At 30.2% G+C, this 15,394-nt stretch overlaps 1 protein-coding gene across 1 annotated transcript in view; it reads left to right on the plus strand.

Moving 5' to 3' along the window:
• Nucleotides 1-15,394, plus strand: part of LOC132952283 (agrin-like) — a 209,114-nt gene that overhangs the window by 69,891 nt on the left and 123,829 nt on the right. The window contains exon 3 of the mRNA XM_061024542.1: nucleotides 13,587-13,625. Within this exon, the coding sequence (XP_060880525.1) occupies nucleotides 13,587-13,625 (39 nt within the window). The remainder of the gene's footprint in view (nucleotides 1-13,586; nucleotides 13,626-15,394) is intronic.

Here is a 15,394-nt window from a genome sequence, read left to right on the forward strand (position 1 = left end):
TTATACCTTAACAAATATCAGTTTGTATTATCTTAGTATTGGATTCACGGAAAAGGGTTTTCATGGAAAGGGTTCAACTACACTATAGGTTATAGGCTATATCCAATATATTATTATGTAAGCCAATTATACAACTTATATTCATGCTACAATATATTAATTAAAAGTTCATTCTGTTAATTATTCACTGATACACAGAAGAGTATATACAATACTACCTACCTACAATATATCAAATATAATATGTACATAATATTTCAGAAACCTACATATTGTACATTAAACACATAGATGGTTTTAAAAAATGTTCTTTTTAAATACCTAATAAGCTCGTAGATTCTTAGTATTAAAAATAAAATATATAAACATTGTGTCATTAAAAATTATAGTTAAAATAATTATTCTATAAAGTTTACATTCCTTTTAAATAATTTATTTTTAATAATGATATAACTGTTTAAATTGTAAAAATGAATGTAAATATCGTATTATTTTATTTATTTTTAATTTAACTTTATCAATTTAAGGTTGTATTTAAAAAAAAGTGTATTGGAAATCAGACGAAATACTTGGAAACACGTGTTAAAACTTATATGAACGTTTTTGCTATAAACTTTTAGCTCAGAAAACTTTTCTAACATTTGTCACTACAGATAGTTGCTAAGGATGACTTCTATAGATTTTCTATTCTAAAAGTATTTATTTTTCGTATTGTAGTATACCTATATGTCTAAAAATGAATCCAACTAGATGGATTTTATTGAAAATAAATTGTGTATATTGTTGTAACATTTGCTGTTGGTATTTAATATATAGTACATTATTCGGATATAGACAAAATAGATAACAAACAAATATACTAAAGTATGCATTTAAGATCGTGGATTTGTGAAAACACGAATTTAGTTATAAAGATTGTTACTTCAGAATGAGAATAGAACTGATAAAATATAAGACTAAACATATAAGTATAATTTATTAGGTAATATTTAGATGAATATGGAAATTTGAAATTTGCTTTTATAAGTTATAAATTATAATAATATCATATTGTTGAATGGAAAATAAACGAATTGTTAAGGGCTTAATGAAGTCGTCAAAAAATAATAAAATAAACATTTTCTATCTTTTTTAAATAAAAGTACTGAAGTAGTGAAGTGTTTACAAATCAAAGAGCTCTATGTAATCGTTTCAATCTGCTTGTTTGCGTGGAAGATCAAACAAATCACCATTAGTGTAGAATCGAATTGCATTTTCTGTACTGACTTGAATAAATTAATTTAATTTATGATTTTTAGAATTTTTTCTTGTTTCTTATTAATTAATTTAGTTGAATTGGGGAATCATTACTTGTCCGTTTCGATAGAATATTTTCAATATTGACTTTAATGTTAATTTATACTTATTTGGGAAATAATTAACATTAGCATAGCATTGCCAACTATATAAATACAAAGTATTCACTATAATTAATTAAATAAATATCCAGGAAAAACATTAATTCATACTTTTATCACCATGATAATATTGATAATTATAATCCAGGAGATATCTATGGAAAATATTATATTTTATTTCAAATTACTTTTAGTGAACAAAATATGATTTTGTGCATATTTATTTGTATTATAAATTATTTAATTCTAGAATTTTATTTATTTTGATAAGTGCTTTGCTCATTGATTTTATAATGATATTTATTACATACTTTCATTATTTATTTTGGAGTGTTATAAGAATTACTAACTAAGTCTTCGCCTAGCGGCTCGCATCGTTATAGTTCAACATCTAGATGATGCTTACCTTCCAAGAAGAAGTTATTTTTTTCAAATTCTCAGAAGGTAGTTTGTTTCGGCGTATTGAAAAACTAGTAAAAAAACCCCAGTCTAAAAAGTCGACGTAACGTCAACAAACTTGGGTTTAACCTTACTCAGCTGGTAATAGTTTTTCAAACTCGATGATTTTGCTGCATTGCTTTCCAATACATCGTTATTACTCATTACTATTTTGTGTTGTGGTAATCGAATAGAGATCTACATTCTGTCCGTTTTTCCTTTATTACTACATACCTAGTTGATTTTCATTTTATCTGATTTTAAATACTATTGGAAAAATATTTATATTTTTAATATTAAAAAAACAAACAAAATACTGGAAGCGAATCAAATAATATTCAGTTTTTGTGTGCTTGCTTTTTCATAAGAACACATATTTCAGTCAAAGAGAATTTTCAGTTTAAATTATTGCTATTGTGTATTATAATCATTAAATTTAGTAAATGACATGATACATTTAAAACAGCTGCAACCAGGATAATAAAGTGCCATAAATGGAGAGACGTTTTTTGACAAGCAGCAAAATTGCACCAAACATAAGCGCGTACACAGTAAGACCTTAATAAAGTGTTTATTTTATATGTAAATTTAAATGTAAATGTAAATGTTATTTTACTATTATAAATTAGATTTTCAAATAATTTATGTCAAAATAAAATATATTTTACAGTAGTGATATGTATGCGACTAACATTGTCTTAGAGAATTGTCAACTTTCGACTTTTACTTTGAAAACGATTTATTAAAAAAAAATTATAATTTATAATTTATAATATAGGAATTATTTATTTAATTTAAATATGGAAATTAAAAACGTTTTTATCGTGTCACAGCTAGTCACTAAACACATATATATGTGGTGGGACATTATCATTTGTAGTTTATGTGCGTTATTCTTTATATTGAGAAGAAAAAAAAATACAGTGATATACTACCTTGTTAGTTTAACTAACAAGTAACAATATCTAAGTGATTGAATGTAATATTCATCAATTGAAATATCATATTATCTAAAGTGCACAATAATTTGTTATATTATTTCAAAATGCCATTTAAAATTGGTCTACTGACTGTTATACGTGCAGTTTTTTGGGTAAAAAGAAAATCATTATTTTTTTTTAATATATTGAAAGAAGTATCAATATAGAAATGGAATACCTAACTTTCGTTCTAATTCTTCTGCGATGTTATTTTTTTTTTATTATTATCGTACGTAATAACTATTTTTGGTTGAACAAAAAAATAAATATAATATATATATATATAGAAGATGGAGTGCATGAGGTAAAGCCAAAAAAAAGGACAGGAAAGATAAGCACGTACGCGGAAAAATTGTCTTTTATCTAAAGGATCAGTGGAGTGCAAACACTGGCCGGTATGAGTATATATTATTTTCTCGGTTCAATTTTGATAACGACATTTTTTTGCTTTTGGTTTGGACTCTACCAACTATCCCTCGGGGTTATAGCTTTATGAACAGCTTCCTGTTATTCGGATTGCAAATGTCACAACTCTAGTCAGTGACCATATTGACGACAGGGTAGCAAGTCAACAAAACGTCAGAAATCATTCAATATAATATTATTTTACTTAATACGTTTATTTGAACACACGAAACAACCATGTGTACAATACATTATACAGAATTATTATATTATCAAAGAACACTCATTGCATCAAAAATATTAACTTTAGGTATTGAAATAAATAATGTTTTAAAAAAATATTTATACTATATTTTTTATAGTTATTATTTTGTAGGTATTTTAATTTACATGTTATAACATATTATAATTATAATTTCTTATTCCAATGCATAATTTTTAGCGGACTATTTTGGTATATACAAATTAAATTTTGGAATTATCCTCTATAATAGTATTTAAAATTGAAATAAGCGGAGTAGATGACCAACAATTTTCGGTGTACCCCTACGCTTCTAAGTAAATATTCGACTTTTAAAAAAGTTTAAAAAATGGTTTTCTTGTAAAGACGGTGAGTTTTCTTTGATAAAAGACCAATAAAGCATAAATAAATATGTGTGTTGTTTATGATTTGATAATAATATTATACTGAGCGTCACTCGTGTCTTTTCTTTTATTATCACAATTGAAAAATAAACATCGCCGTAAAAGAATAATATGTGCTAATGAGTTTGCACGATTAAAAACAGTTGTCCGCTGTTAATTAAACGATTGGCGACTGTGCATGTACAACGAAATAGTGTGTTCGGGAACCATTCATGATGACAATTATTATTATTATTAATTATTGTGGTACGTTTACGTAAACTGTTGGAAAAATAAAACGTTCACTCGATAATTTAAAGGAACAACACTGAGTCATTGAACGTACACGTTTTATCATCTCACGCGATACTTATAAGGATGTATACGACAACGGTGTAGGTATAAAGTAGCGAGTGAGTTAATTGATTTCATGAGCGTAATCGAGCGAGACAACGTCATGTATGATACGCACGGACGCGTCGTCGAACACGTATCCTCGAGGTGTTTATCGGTATATAATTTTTATTTTTTTTCCCGCCAATAGAATCATTAGTGCTCCGATGACAAACAAACTGCAATCGATTTTGGCTAAGGGGTTGAGCTCCGGAATGTCTCGAGTCTGGTAAAATGTTTAAACATTGCAATATGTTTCACTTTTCCACTATTGTTTTTTTTTTTGGGCTGTCCCGCGTGATGTATATATATATTATATTATACAAATACGTGTTCGCCGTATGCACGCTGCAGTCGCCTAACATTTGACCGACAGTTATCAGCTAGATGTAAACAATTTTAACTGATGCGGTTTTTTGGCAGGGGGTGCATAATGTTCACGTTGTGCAGGGGCTCAAGGCTCTGGCGACCCGAGTCCGCAAACACCGGATAATATTATAAATAAATAGGTATATAAATTGTACAATGCAGTGTCTGTAAAAGTTCACATTTCGTACGAAACGCTGCGTGTATATTATACTAGTGTATAAATGTTCCTCTATAATGAAATACTGTCCTCGGACTTATATTATATAATATATTATCTCGATTGTACCGCCCTGTGTCTATAGTTAGCTTCGCGAAACCACCTGACCGCCCGTTTAAAGCCGTAAATTGTGCACGAGAACTGATCACGGACGCGTCGTCGAACACGTATCCCCTCTAGGTGTTTATCGATATTGTTTTATTTTTTTCCCGCCAATACAATCATTAGTGTGCTCCGACGACAAACAAACTGCAATCGCTTTTGGCTAAGAGGTTGAGCTCCGGAATGTCTCGAGTCTGGTAAAATGTTTAAACATTGCAATATGTTTCACTTTTCTACTATTGTTTTTTTTTGGCTGTCCAGTGTGATGTATATATTATAAACAAATACGTGTTCGTCGTACACACGTTGTAGTCGGCTAGAATTTGACTGACAGTTATCAGCTGCTAGATGTAAACGGTTTTAACTGAAAACTGATGCGGTTTTTTGGGAGAGGGGTGCATAATGTTCACGTTTTGACTTGTGGGGCTCAAGTCTCTTGCGACCCGAGTCCGCAAACACCGGATAATATTATAAATAAATAGGTATATATATATATATATATATATTATCATAATGCAGTGTCTGTAAAAGCTCATATTTCGTGCAACGGTGCGTGTATATTATACTGGTGTATAAAAGTTCCTCTATAATAAAATACTGTTTTCAGACGTATATTATATAATATATTATCTCGCTTGTCCCGCCTTGTGTCTTGTTAGCTTCGTGAAACCACCTGACCGTCCGTTTAAGGCCGTAAATTGTACACGAGAACTGCACCAGACGAGTTCAAATCGAGTTAAGAGGACGTAAGCGTAACATCTTTTACACGCACTCATTATTATTATTACTATTATGACAAAACCTATTTTCAAAATATAAAATTTATAGCCGAATCGTTAAAATCGGATAAATAAACATACATATTACAAAAATTACCAAGGGGAAGTATAATATTATTAATTGATTCCCTACCGAGGCGCGTCTTACAAACTCTAAAACGGGTCTTAGTTGGGGACAGAGTAACATTTTATTGGTAATTTGTGGAACACAGGTAAGCTATGTTTATACTTCAGTTTGAACGGTATATACGCGTTTATTCAAAACGAGAAATACAAAGAGTGGTTTCCCTATAGTTTTATAATATATGTTAATCAGGGATTGCCTTTTTTTGCCGATTTCCTTTAAGCCGACGGCGCGTATACCCTACGGCTAGTATAATAATATACAATAATATGCGTGTTCAGTTGTAGTACATTCAATATTACACCCCTAAGCCTTATAATATAGTCATATAACGATAGGCTTTATTACACTGTATACAGAGCTAACTAACATACGTGTCATGATATTTGTTTCGTGAGTGAATAACGTTGAGTACCAATCTTGACTTAAACTTAAGCAAAAACAGTTTTTCATTAATTTAATGAAATGTATTTTGTGCACATCAAACGAAATTTATAAAATAAAACTTTTCGTACACGTGTAAACACACGTACGCGCGAGCGCACACACACACATAACTGTCAAATAAACAAAATAAAGCCAAAAAAAAAAACATATGATTTGTGTTATTGTTAGAAAAAAACATGTGTCAGAAAACCTTATTTGCTAATATAGTCCTCATGTCAAGTATAGTTGACATCAGTTTCTTTAAGACACTCGTATTTTGTCAACTTATGTCGACATACGAACTACAAAACCATTTATAGAATTGCATGATCACATGCAACAAACGATTTTATTTTTCGAAACGTGACAGTCAGTTTCAATTTTGAATATAATGTTTTATAATTTAATCATGTCATTATAAAATCCAATCGGAGCTGGGAACGCAAATTTTTTGTGCCCTGTGACTCGAAGAAGCCGTGTCCTAGCTAGAACAACCAGAAACGAGCGAAATTCGTACATCACAGTGTCTCTATTTGTTCAATTGATACACTTTTAATCAATGTCAATATTCAATGTCGTTGTAGCAATATTGTAGAGAGTTTACTATACAATGTACCCGCCTATAAATTGTATCAGTATAATATACACATTTGCGTCAGATAACTTTATTTATATCAGTTCGACGCTGCATTAGTTCATCTGATAAACTATTTGAAATATTCCCAGTGGAGATCCAAACAATAATAGCCGTAAGTACGCCTACGTATCTAGTACCTATGCGTCAAGTACTCGAGTCATACACGAAATAAGATAAAACATAATATTATTATCGACCGGACGTCATCCACTGTCCAGATGTATGATATTATTAAAATAACGCCGGTCAGGTTTCTGTCGCGTTAATTAGATGCTATTATAATATTATAACAATGAATAATGTTCCGAATTACACGGTTTTAACAAATGTATTGTAAATGTCGGACAGTCATAAATTCCGCCGCGCTATTAGACCTCGACTACCGACCCGTCAGTATATCCGATAGTTGTAGATATGTTCACAATGTTATGTATTCTCGTTAGTCGGTAACTATATGTCTCTTATTCAGCGAATTCCTTCGTATAGTTAACATAATACGCACCGTAACTCATCTCGGACGATCTCCGGACTTGACCACTAAGATTATTTTTCATGCTCGGCCGCCGTAACACCTTCGACCCCCATTACAGTTTATTGGAAAAATAAAACAATCGCATCAAAAGCGCTCCGATGATAATATTGTTAAAATAATAAATAAATATTAAAAAAAAAAAAAAAAACAATAATATAATATTAAATAAAAAAAAAACAACATTCGTCACAAATGAATAACGTTTCCTTGTATATAGGTCCTCTTTTTTTAATAACAAAGTTAACAACGTTATATTTCATCGGCGTTACTTACGTTTATAACGCGTCACTGAGGGTATTCGGGACGTTAAAAAAAGCAACTGAACTTTCGTGCATTTTACGAGTATAAAGAGTTCCTGCGAAAATAAAGTTTATTTATTCTTATTTCATAAGCAAATGTTTTATGGTACCATAAATAATTACGAAGCGCGACTTTTCACCGGACACGGACTTCTTCCACTGCATAGAACCGCTACTGCAATAAAACACTCTTGGATTACAATCTAGACCTAAACCTTGATGTCCTAAGGGTTCTAGCGTTTTATATAATCCAGAGATGGGCAAAATGTACTCTCTCGGTTATATAATGTAGACGAATCGTGATTCCAGGTCGACGAGCAAGATTTCATCCCCCTTTGGGAAACCGCTGCGCGTTTTCCTATATAAAAAAAAAAAAAGATACGAACTTCATAAAAATCTATTTTTACTATATTTTCCTATGCGTGACTGAGTTGCTGTCCTTCTGAACTGCAGCTGTCTTCTTGTTATTGTTTTTAATCATAAATACAACCAATATTTATACAATATAGTATGGATTTGTTCTACGTAAAACATTTTCGGAAATCGACGATAAAAAACGAGATAAAAATAAATTATATAATTTAATACCGTAATATAATAATATAAAGGTCTTCTGCGTATAATACTATATTTAACCAGACCAAGTTATTTTTATAAGAATCTCAGCATCGTACCGATATCTGTCGAATTAAGTACAAGTAATATAATATTGTATATTTTCCGAATTCGTAACAATAATATATTTTATAATCGTTGTATAAATAATAAATAAGATTTAAATTGTATTTAGTCCTTGTGTACTAATAATATTACGAGTAATATGGTGCTCCGCTTTTCCCCGATTTATAATTCTTCTTATTTGTTTATTTGTAGTAGATACGCCGTACTCGCATTATTGATTTCAATTTTTAAAGTGAATTGTATATTACAAAATCATATAATTATTCGGCAAGAACAGTCGGATCAATGCGACATTTTAAACGCAACGAAATGTTCGGGAATCATTTTAATACGTTCAATCGTAATAAAGAGTAGATTTAATTTGATTACATTATTTGATCGAGGGATTTCCACGTGTTTAGAGACACTAAAAAATAAATAAAAGAATTAAATGTGTTTAATAAATAAATATATTATATTTACTATTTATTGAAACAGTACCTGTAGAGTTTACACAGCGAGTATTTTATTTTGCGAACAAACAAATACTCAAATGCGCTATGGTCACGAACGCGTATGTGTGTTTATTATTTGTTCATCAGTTAAAAATAATTGGATTTTTGAAATTGGCGAAGTGGGATCGCAACGCACAGCGAGGGGTCGGGGGGCGAAAAATGGCGGCTGAGTCTGCAGAGAAATTACACCGTCAATCGGTCATCGTCTAAACATGTCGATAAGTAAATCCTACACGGTATCCTATTTAACGGTATTACTTCCGTAACAGGGAAACTCTGTACGTAATCTTACAGGCTGCTACGGTCCTTTATAAAACTTACCCATCCGCTCTCAGCCACTGCAGCCACCGCCGATCCCGCCCGAACGGAGGAGCTTATGCTCCAATACGCGTACTTTCTTCGTCGTCAATATACTTATCAGTCGTGCAAATGCGCTGGCTTACCATGCACATACCGGATAATTTAAAAGAAAACGTCCCAAACGGCATTTTAACCCGTCGATGTTTTTTTCCTTATTATATATTGTAAAATCGAAAAACGAATCGAGTGCATTTTTTTTTTGTTTTATTGCTATCACGATAATAGATTTTTACCTACTATAGATTTTTATCTACGAGTAATAGATTTATAATTGCATACTACATCAGCATTACGCGTTGACAATGAAACAAACTTATCCATCTATAAAATATGCACAGTGCACATAATATTATTTTGCAGAAAGGTACTGCGTATTTTTCTTAGGTAATTATGACCATCTTATGATGATTCTTGTAGTATCTATTCCTGTAAACTGACAAATAGTATACCTAAGTTGAATCACTCGTCGACTAATATTCATTTTCATCGTTTTCATATTTTATCAAAGTAAATATTACGAGACTTATGTAAAATATTTAAAAGATAGGTATAATAATACATTACACGCAAAATATGAGTTTTTAGTAATCTGTAGATAATATTTATTTTTAGATCTGTAAAAAACAAAAAAAAAAATCTGTTTTCTGTATTTTAACTGACTGCCATATTATCATAATTTAAACAAATCTGTATTTTTCGTGCAAAAAATAATACATTCGTTTTATTGCGGTGTTATTGTTATTGTGCAATTAACAGAGGAATAGGACGAAGCAAACAAAAGCCTTTTCAACAATTTCCGTTTCATACTTGCGGGACCTGTATTGCGCGAGTTTTTGATTCGACGTTTCAAATAATAATAATAATGCGAAAAAAATACCATTTTTATAGTCAACATTGAAATGTTGCATTAGCATCGTTTGTAATTGAAAACGTCAACAAATTGTATTGTAAAAACACGGATGGAATATAAAAATGCAACTGTGGTCGTATACCTATATTTTACATATCTACGGCGTTTGCGCGTGGCGTATTGAGTTATATTATGAATTTTATGAATAATTCGAATGGTGAAAAACCATTATGTTATAAATCACTATACTGTATATAATAATATATAATAATATATTATAATATATTTAAGTCACCTGAATAACATTTTACTTTTTAAAAAGCTCTTTTCGTATATCGAGCATAATAAATTCGTTTATTTTGTTTTGTTGATCATTTCTCCTCCCCCATTTCCCCCCCACAACATCGGCAACAGCAAATGATGTATACTTCTATATAATAATATTATGGTTTGCTTCTCGTCCCCACCCTACCCTACCGCACATATTGATATTAAAATAGCGATAACGGTGTTAAACGTTCCATCGTTTTCTGCAGTAAATCTTATGCAATATAATACATATTTTCTATGCGTGTGCGGGTGGTTGTAATAACTAATAAATATATTATTCTTTGGAGCGAAAATTAAAACTTCTCGTACAAAGAAAAGAAACAATACAGATTATCATTGTTATCTTTACATAGGTACCTGCTGCAGGAAGGCGTATATTATTTCGAGTTAAAAAGTTTTTAGTTTGTTCAATGTCGTTATCGAATTATTTCATTCCTTTAAAACTATATCATTCAATATAAATTTATCAAAACAATAAGGCGCACAGTCACTACTTCGTAATAATTAAAATAACTTTAAGTGTTTCAACACGATAGTATTATAATATTATTATAGACACCCGAAGGCTAAAATTACATCACTTTTACAATATTATAATACATCTTCCAAGTACGGTTAATGATTATAATGCAGATTAACATATAATTATCATGTGTAATTGTGCACAACAATTATTATTATACAGTTGTTTTGTATTATATTGTGCAACTGTTTAACTAAAAATGGTTTAACATTTTATGAGACCATCCATGGTAGTCAGTCGTACACGCGCGGACTCGTATAATATATTAATTTAAAGTTTTCGTCACATATACACATTGTAACTTTAAACATAGCGAGTGTGCAATTTAATGTAATATTTTCATTCTAAATTCACACGATTTCGTAGTTTACACTTAACCCGAAATCGACCGTTAGTAATTTATTTATAACACCACGCTGTAATATATTTTCTGTCGCTTGAAAATGACGGATTTTATTAAAAACTATTGTAGCCGCAGTGTTTGGCAATTTAAAATGAACAATATATTATGTAGCTACTGTACGTATTAATAATCTAAACATGACTTTATCAGCTATAGTAAAAGGTCGGTTTTTAACAGTCGTGCAATATTATTGTCTTTATATATACTCTATGCTTGATAATGGCAATGCCATTCATGTTCGAATTCCATCGCGTGCGTGTGCCGTGTCGGAAATGTAAAGGTAGGTATAGACACTGTCAGTGGTATTGGACGAGTTACGCGTAATTGGAATACGTTCAAAAGACAGTTTTATTGTGTTTTATTTTCCCTAGGTACCGACATAATAATAATATATATGTTTTAAAACGACTAAGACCTTTGGTATAATATCTGACATTCGATGGTTCAAATATTATTGTACGTATGTTTACGATACGTTTTTTTTTTTTTCATCTGATATCGACCAAACACGATAATATGGTGTTGCCGGAAGGCTGGTGAATGGGAGAGAGCACGAATTTTTGTGAGAATATCGCTGCCCGTGTTTCGCATATATGCCATAAAAATACGCGTGTGTTATAATTGAGTTCTCTTTGCGAGAAACTACACGTCAAAAACACAAACCTTCCGTGGATTTCGTAGGTTGTATAAATATATTATTATTATTATATTGAGTACCTTGTGAAAAAAAAAAAAATGTTTCTTTTCCTCCAAAGGCCTGACGCGCACAAGAAGAAAGAAAAAAAATTCCAACATATTGATAGCGGAAAAATATAAAACAAGCTTTGAAGGATTTTAATTGAAATCATTGATCTCGATACACGTCATTGCCAGATGTTCGGTTGTTGTTTTGAATGCAAAGACATAATTTTAATCAGCACGTGGGTTCTTTAGAAATACAATATAGGATTGGATAATATTATTAACATCGCGATATCGTGGTTGGTGATTGGTTACATCTCGAAACATAATATACTGTTCGACAGAGCAATTTTCGATATTAAATTGCAGTATATTATTATTTTTATGATTGTCAAATATGAAAATTCATGAAATTTGTTTTTGTTCTAAACAAAACTTAGAGTAAAAAAACCGATAATGTGAATTATTTCATAATAGAGCATTAATGACTAAACCTATATTATGAATAACAAAAAGTATATTTTTAAAAAACCGATTTAAAACCTTTTGATTTTGAGCCCACGATATTTAAGAATACTCTATCTTATTTACTCTAAATATAGTAATAATGTAATATCTAGTTTGAAAGTGATTTTAAGTGTCTCTAGGCGATAATACAACACATATTGAACATCGATGTACTCGATTTCGACGTGGTTTTGATACATTTTTTTATCCCACCGATATATAGAACCACAATTGAATCTATTTCTCGTAAGAATGGTTATTATATTTTGTAAAATTATACGTAAATGAGAAACGATTTAATTAATTAAAACGTACAAATGATGTGAAAATATATTGGGTATAGCAATATTAAATCGGAGCAAAATAACGACTAAATGCAGATTTAAGTAACCGAGAACAAAGTTACTTTTACCGTACATTAGTTTTTATTTTCCACGAAAAAATTGTGATTTCATTTAAATATACATCTCGGTTTTGGTTTACATCGGTACCTCGCTTCAGGTGTAATGAAAATAAATAAAAACGTATTTATGAACTGAATATTTAACGAAATTCAGACAAAAATATTGTATCCACAAGTAAGTTATTATATATTTTGTTTTTACTGTCGGCGTATTTTTTTTAACTTAAAATAAAATCACTATTTTTGAAAATTGTTCGTTACAAAACCTACCTTTTGGGAACTTCGCTGCTCTAGACTCTCGTAGTTAAACGACTTACGTTTCGACATCTCTGAGCTCTGAAATTACATTGAGATTAAAATTGTATGGTGGACACCTTTGCCGATGTATACGTTAAGCGAAGATAAAATTCGTTAATTTCGATGTACAACCGTATTAAAGTCAATGGAGTGGTATCGCTTTGTTTTTATTGATTTTGTGGGCACACGTTGGTAGAGTTTTCTTACAGTACGATATTGTCTGCATCGCATAATGCCTTCTAAGTTTACCGATGATTTGGTACATACTTACATATTTTATGTATAATATTATACTATATAGCACTTAAACTGATTTCGTAATTCACCTGTTTCAGATGTTATAAATTGGTCTCCGAAGACTGTGGCTCTACAAGGTAAGACATTAATGAATATCATTATTATAATTTATAATTCCAATACTATACAACAATAACTTACGACTCAGTTATTTACCTGTACCTACCGCGGTTGACATATTAAAAACGAGTGTGTGTAGAAGTGCATTAAATGTCAAATGGGTTTTTATACGATTGGATTGGTTTGCTTTGTCCCTGACAAAAATATAATTATGCAAATACCGCTGAGAGGTATTGGACAAGGTGCCTATACTTTGCATTGTGTTTTCGGAAAAATCGGTGAACCAATAACGCCTCACCGTCAAATAAAATCGATTGTACTTTTCTTTTTGAAATATCTGGTAGTTCGAGTGTTATTATTTTTACGTGACTGTATAAAGTGTTATCGCTTGAATGTCTGAGGACTTTGAATTAACTGTTCTTTCGGCTTTTCCTTTGTTAAATGTATTTTTATAAACATAAATTAAATTACGTTCAATACATATTGATATTTTACACTAAACATATTATTTATTTTTTTTTAATTAAACGATTATTGATCAGTTTTCAAGTGTCATGCGTATAATGTATAGTCTGTAATAAAAATATTGCCTCCACATTTTTATCATTCAAGCGTATGTATCTCCTTAAGAACAATGGTTGATTAATTTTTTCTAAACATCTGTAATCAGATCATTATTATATCTTAATTTGTGATTAAATTGAAATAAATAGTGGAGGTACCTAAGGATTTCTCCCTATTATCCGTCTCAATACAGGTAAAGCGTATTTATAACAATAATTATTCATATTGTAAAAATTACAAGTAAAATTGTATCATCTACTATAAATTAAGTACTATTATAGACTATAGTATATGGAACTAATTTGCAAAATCGACATTACTGAATTATAAATTATAATACAAATAAATCACCATTAAGGAAATTTAAAAGCTTATGTTTTCACGTCAAAAGTATTGAAACTTTCATTTGTACGGTAATAATTGGTTTTCTGTATTCTTATAAGCTTTGAATTACATCATAACAAAAAGTATTCTATTGTATTCAAAGCTTAAAATCAAATTCTATTTTTTTAAAAATAAGGACACCGGAAAACTTTTTGAATGTGAATGTGATTCGTTCGAACACATTTGAAAAAATTGAGTAAATATTATATTTTAGAATTTTGTATTATTATTATTTGAATTATAATATAAATTAATGTTTCTGTAATTTAATTTAATTTAATAATATCTAACAAATGGTAAAATTTTAAATCGGAAAAATTACATGTATTTATAATATACTTAGTCTTTATTAAAAAGTACTATTGAAATCGTAAACATGAAAGGGTCGTTGATAATGTCCGTACAGCATGTTTCCGAGTCCCATAGCGTAACTCAGTAGTCATAAATTGTATTTTGCATATTTTAAAATTTACCACCACGATATAGTGTGCCCGGTATATGGCCATTAAGCTGTACGCGATCCTCCCTAACAAACTTTATAGATTTACTAGGTGAAAAGACAAAAAAATTAAAATAATATGAATAATTTTAATGTAATTTTTTTCCCGTTCATATTTGTTGAGGTTCTCGCTATAGGGATTGGCCCATTGTTCTAGTTTTAATTATATTCACACTCCGACACCCAAAGAGAGTCAAAAGAAGCCTTTTAACTTTTGTTACGCTAGTGAAAAATGATCAGTGCACAGATTATATCCCAACCTCTTACAGTAAGTAAGTAAGTAAGAGACTTTTTTTCTCACTCAGATAAGAGTAAAGAAGTACAAAGGTAAATAACATA

The sequence above is a fragment of the Metopolophium dirhodum genome, chromosome 9, assembly GCF_019925205.1.
Source record: "Metopolophium dirhodum isolate CAU chromosome 9, ASM1992520v1, whole genome shotgun sequence".
Classification (NCBI taxonomy): domain Eukaryota; kingdom Metazoa; phylum Arthropoda; class Insecta; order Hemiptera; family Aphididae; genus Metopolophium; species Metopolophium dirhodum.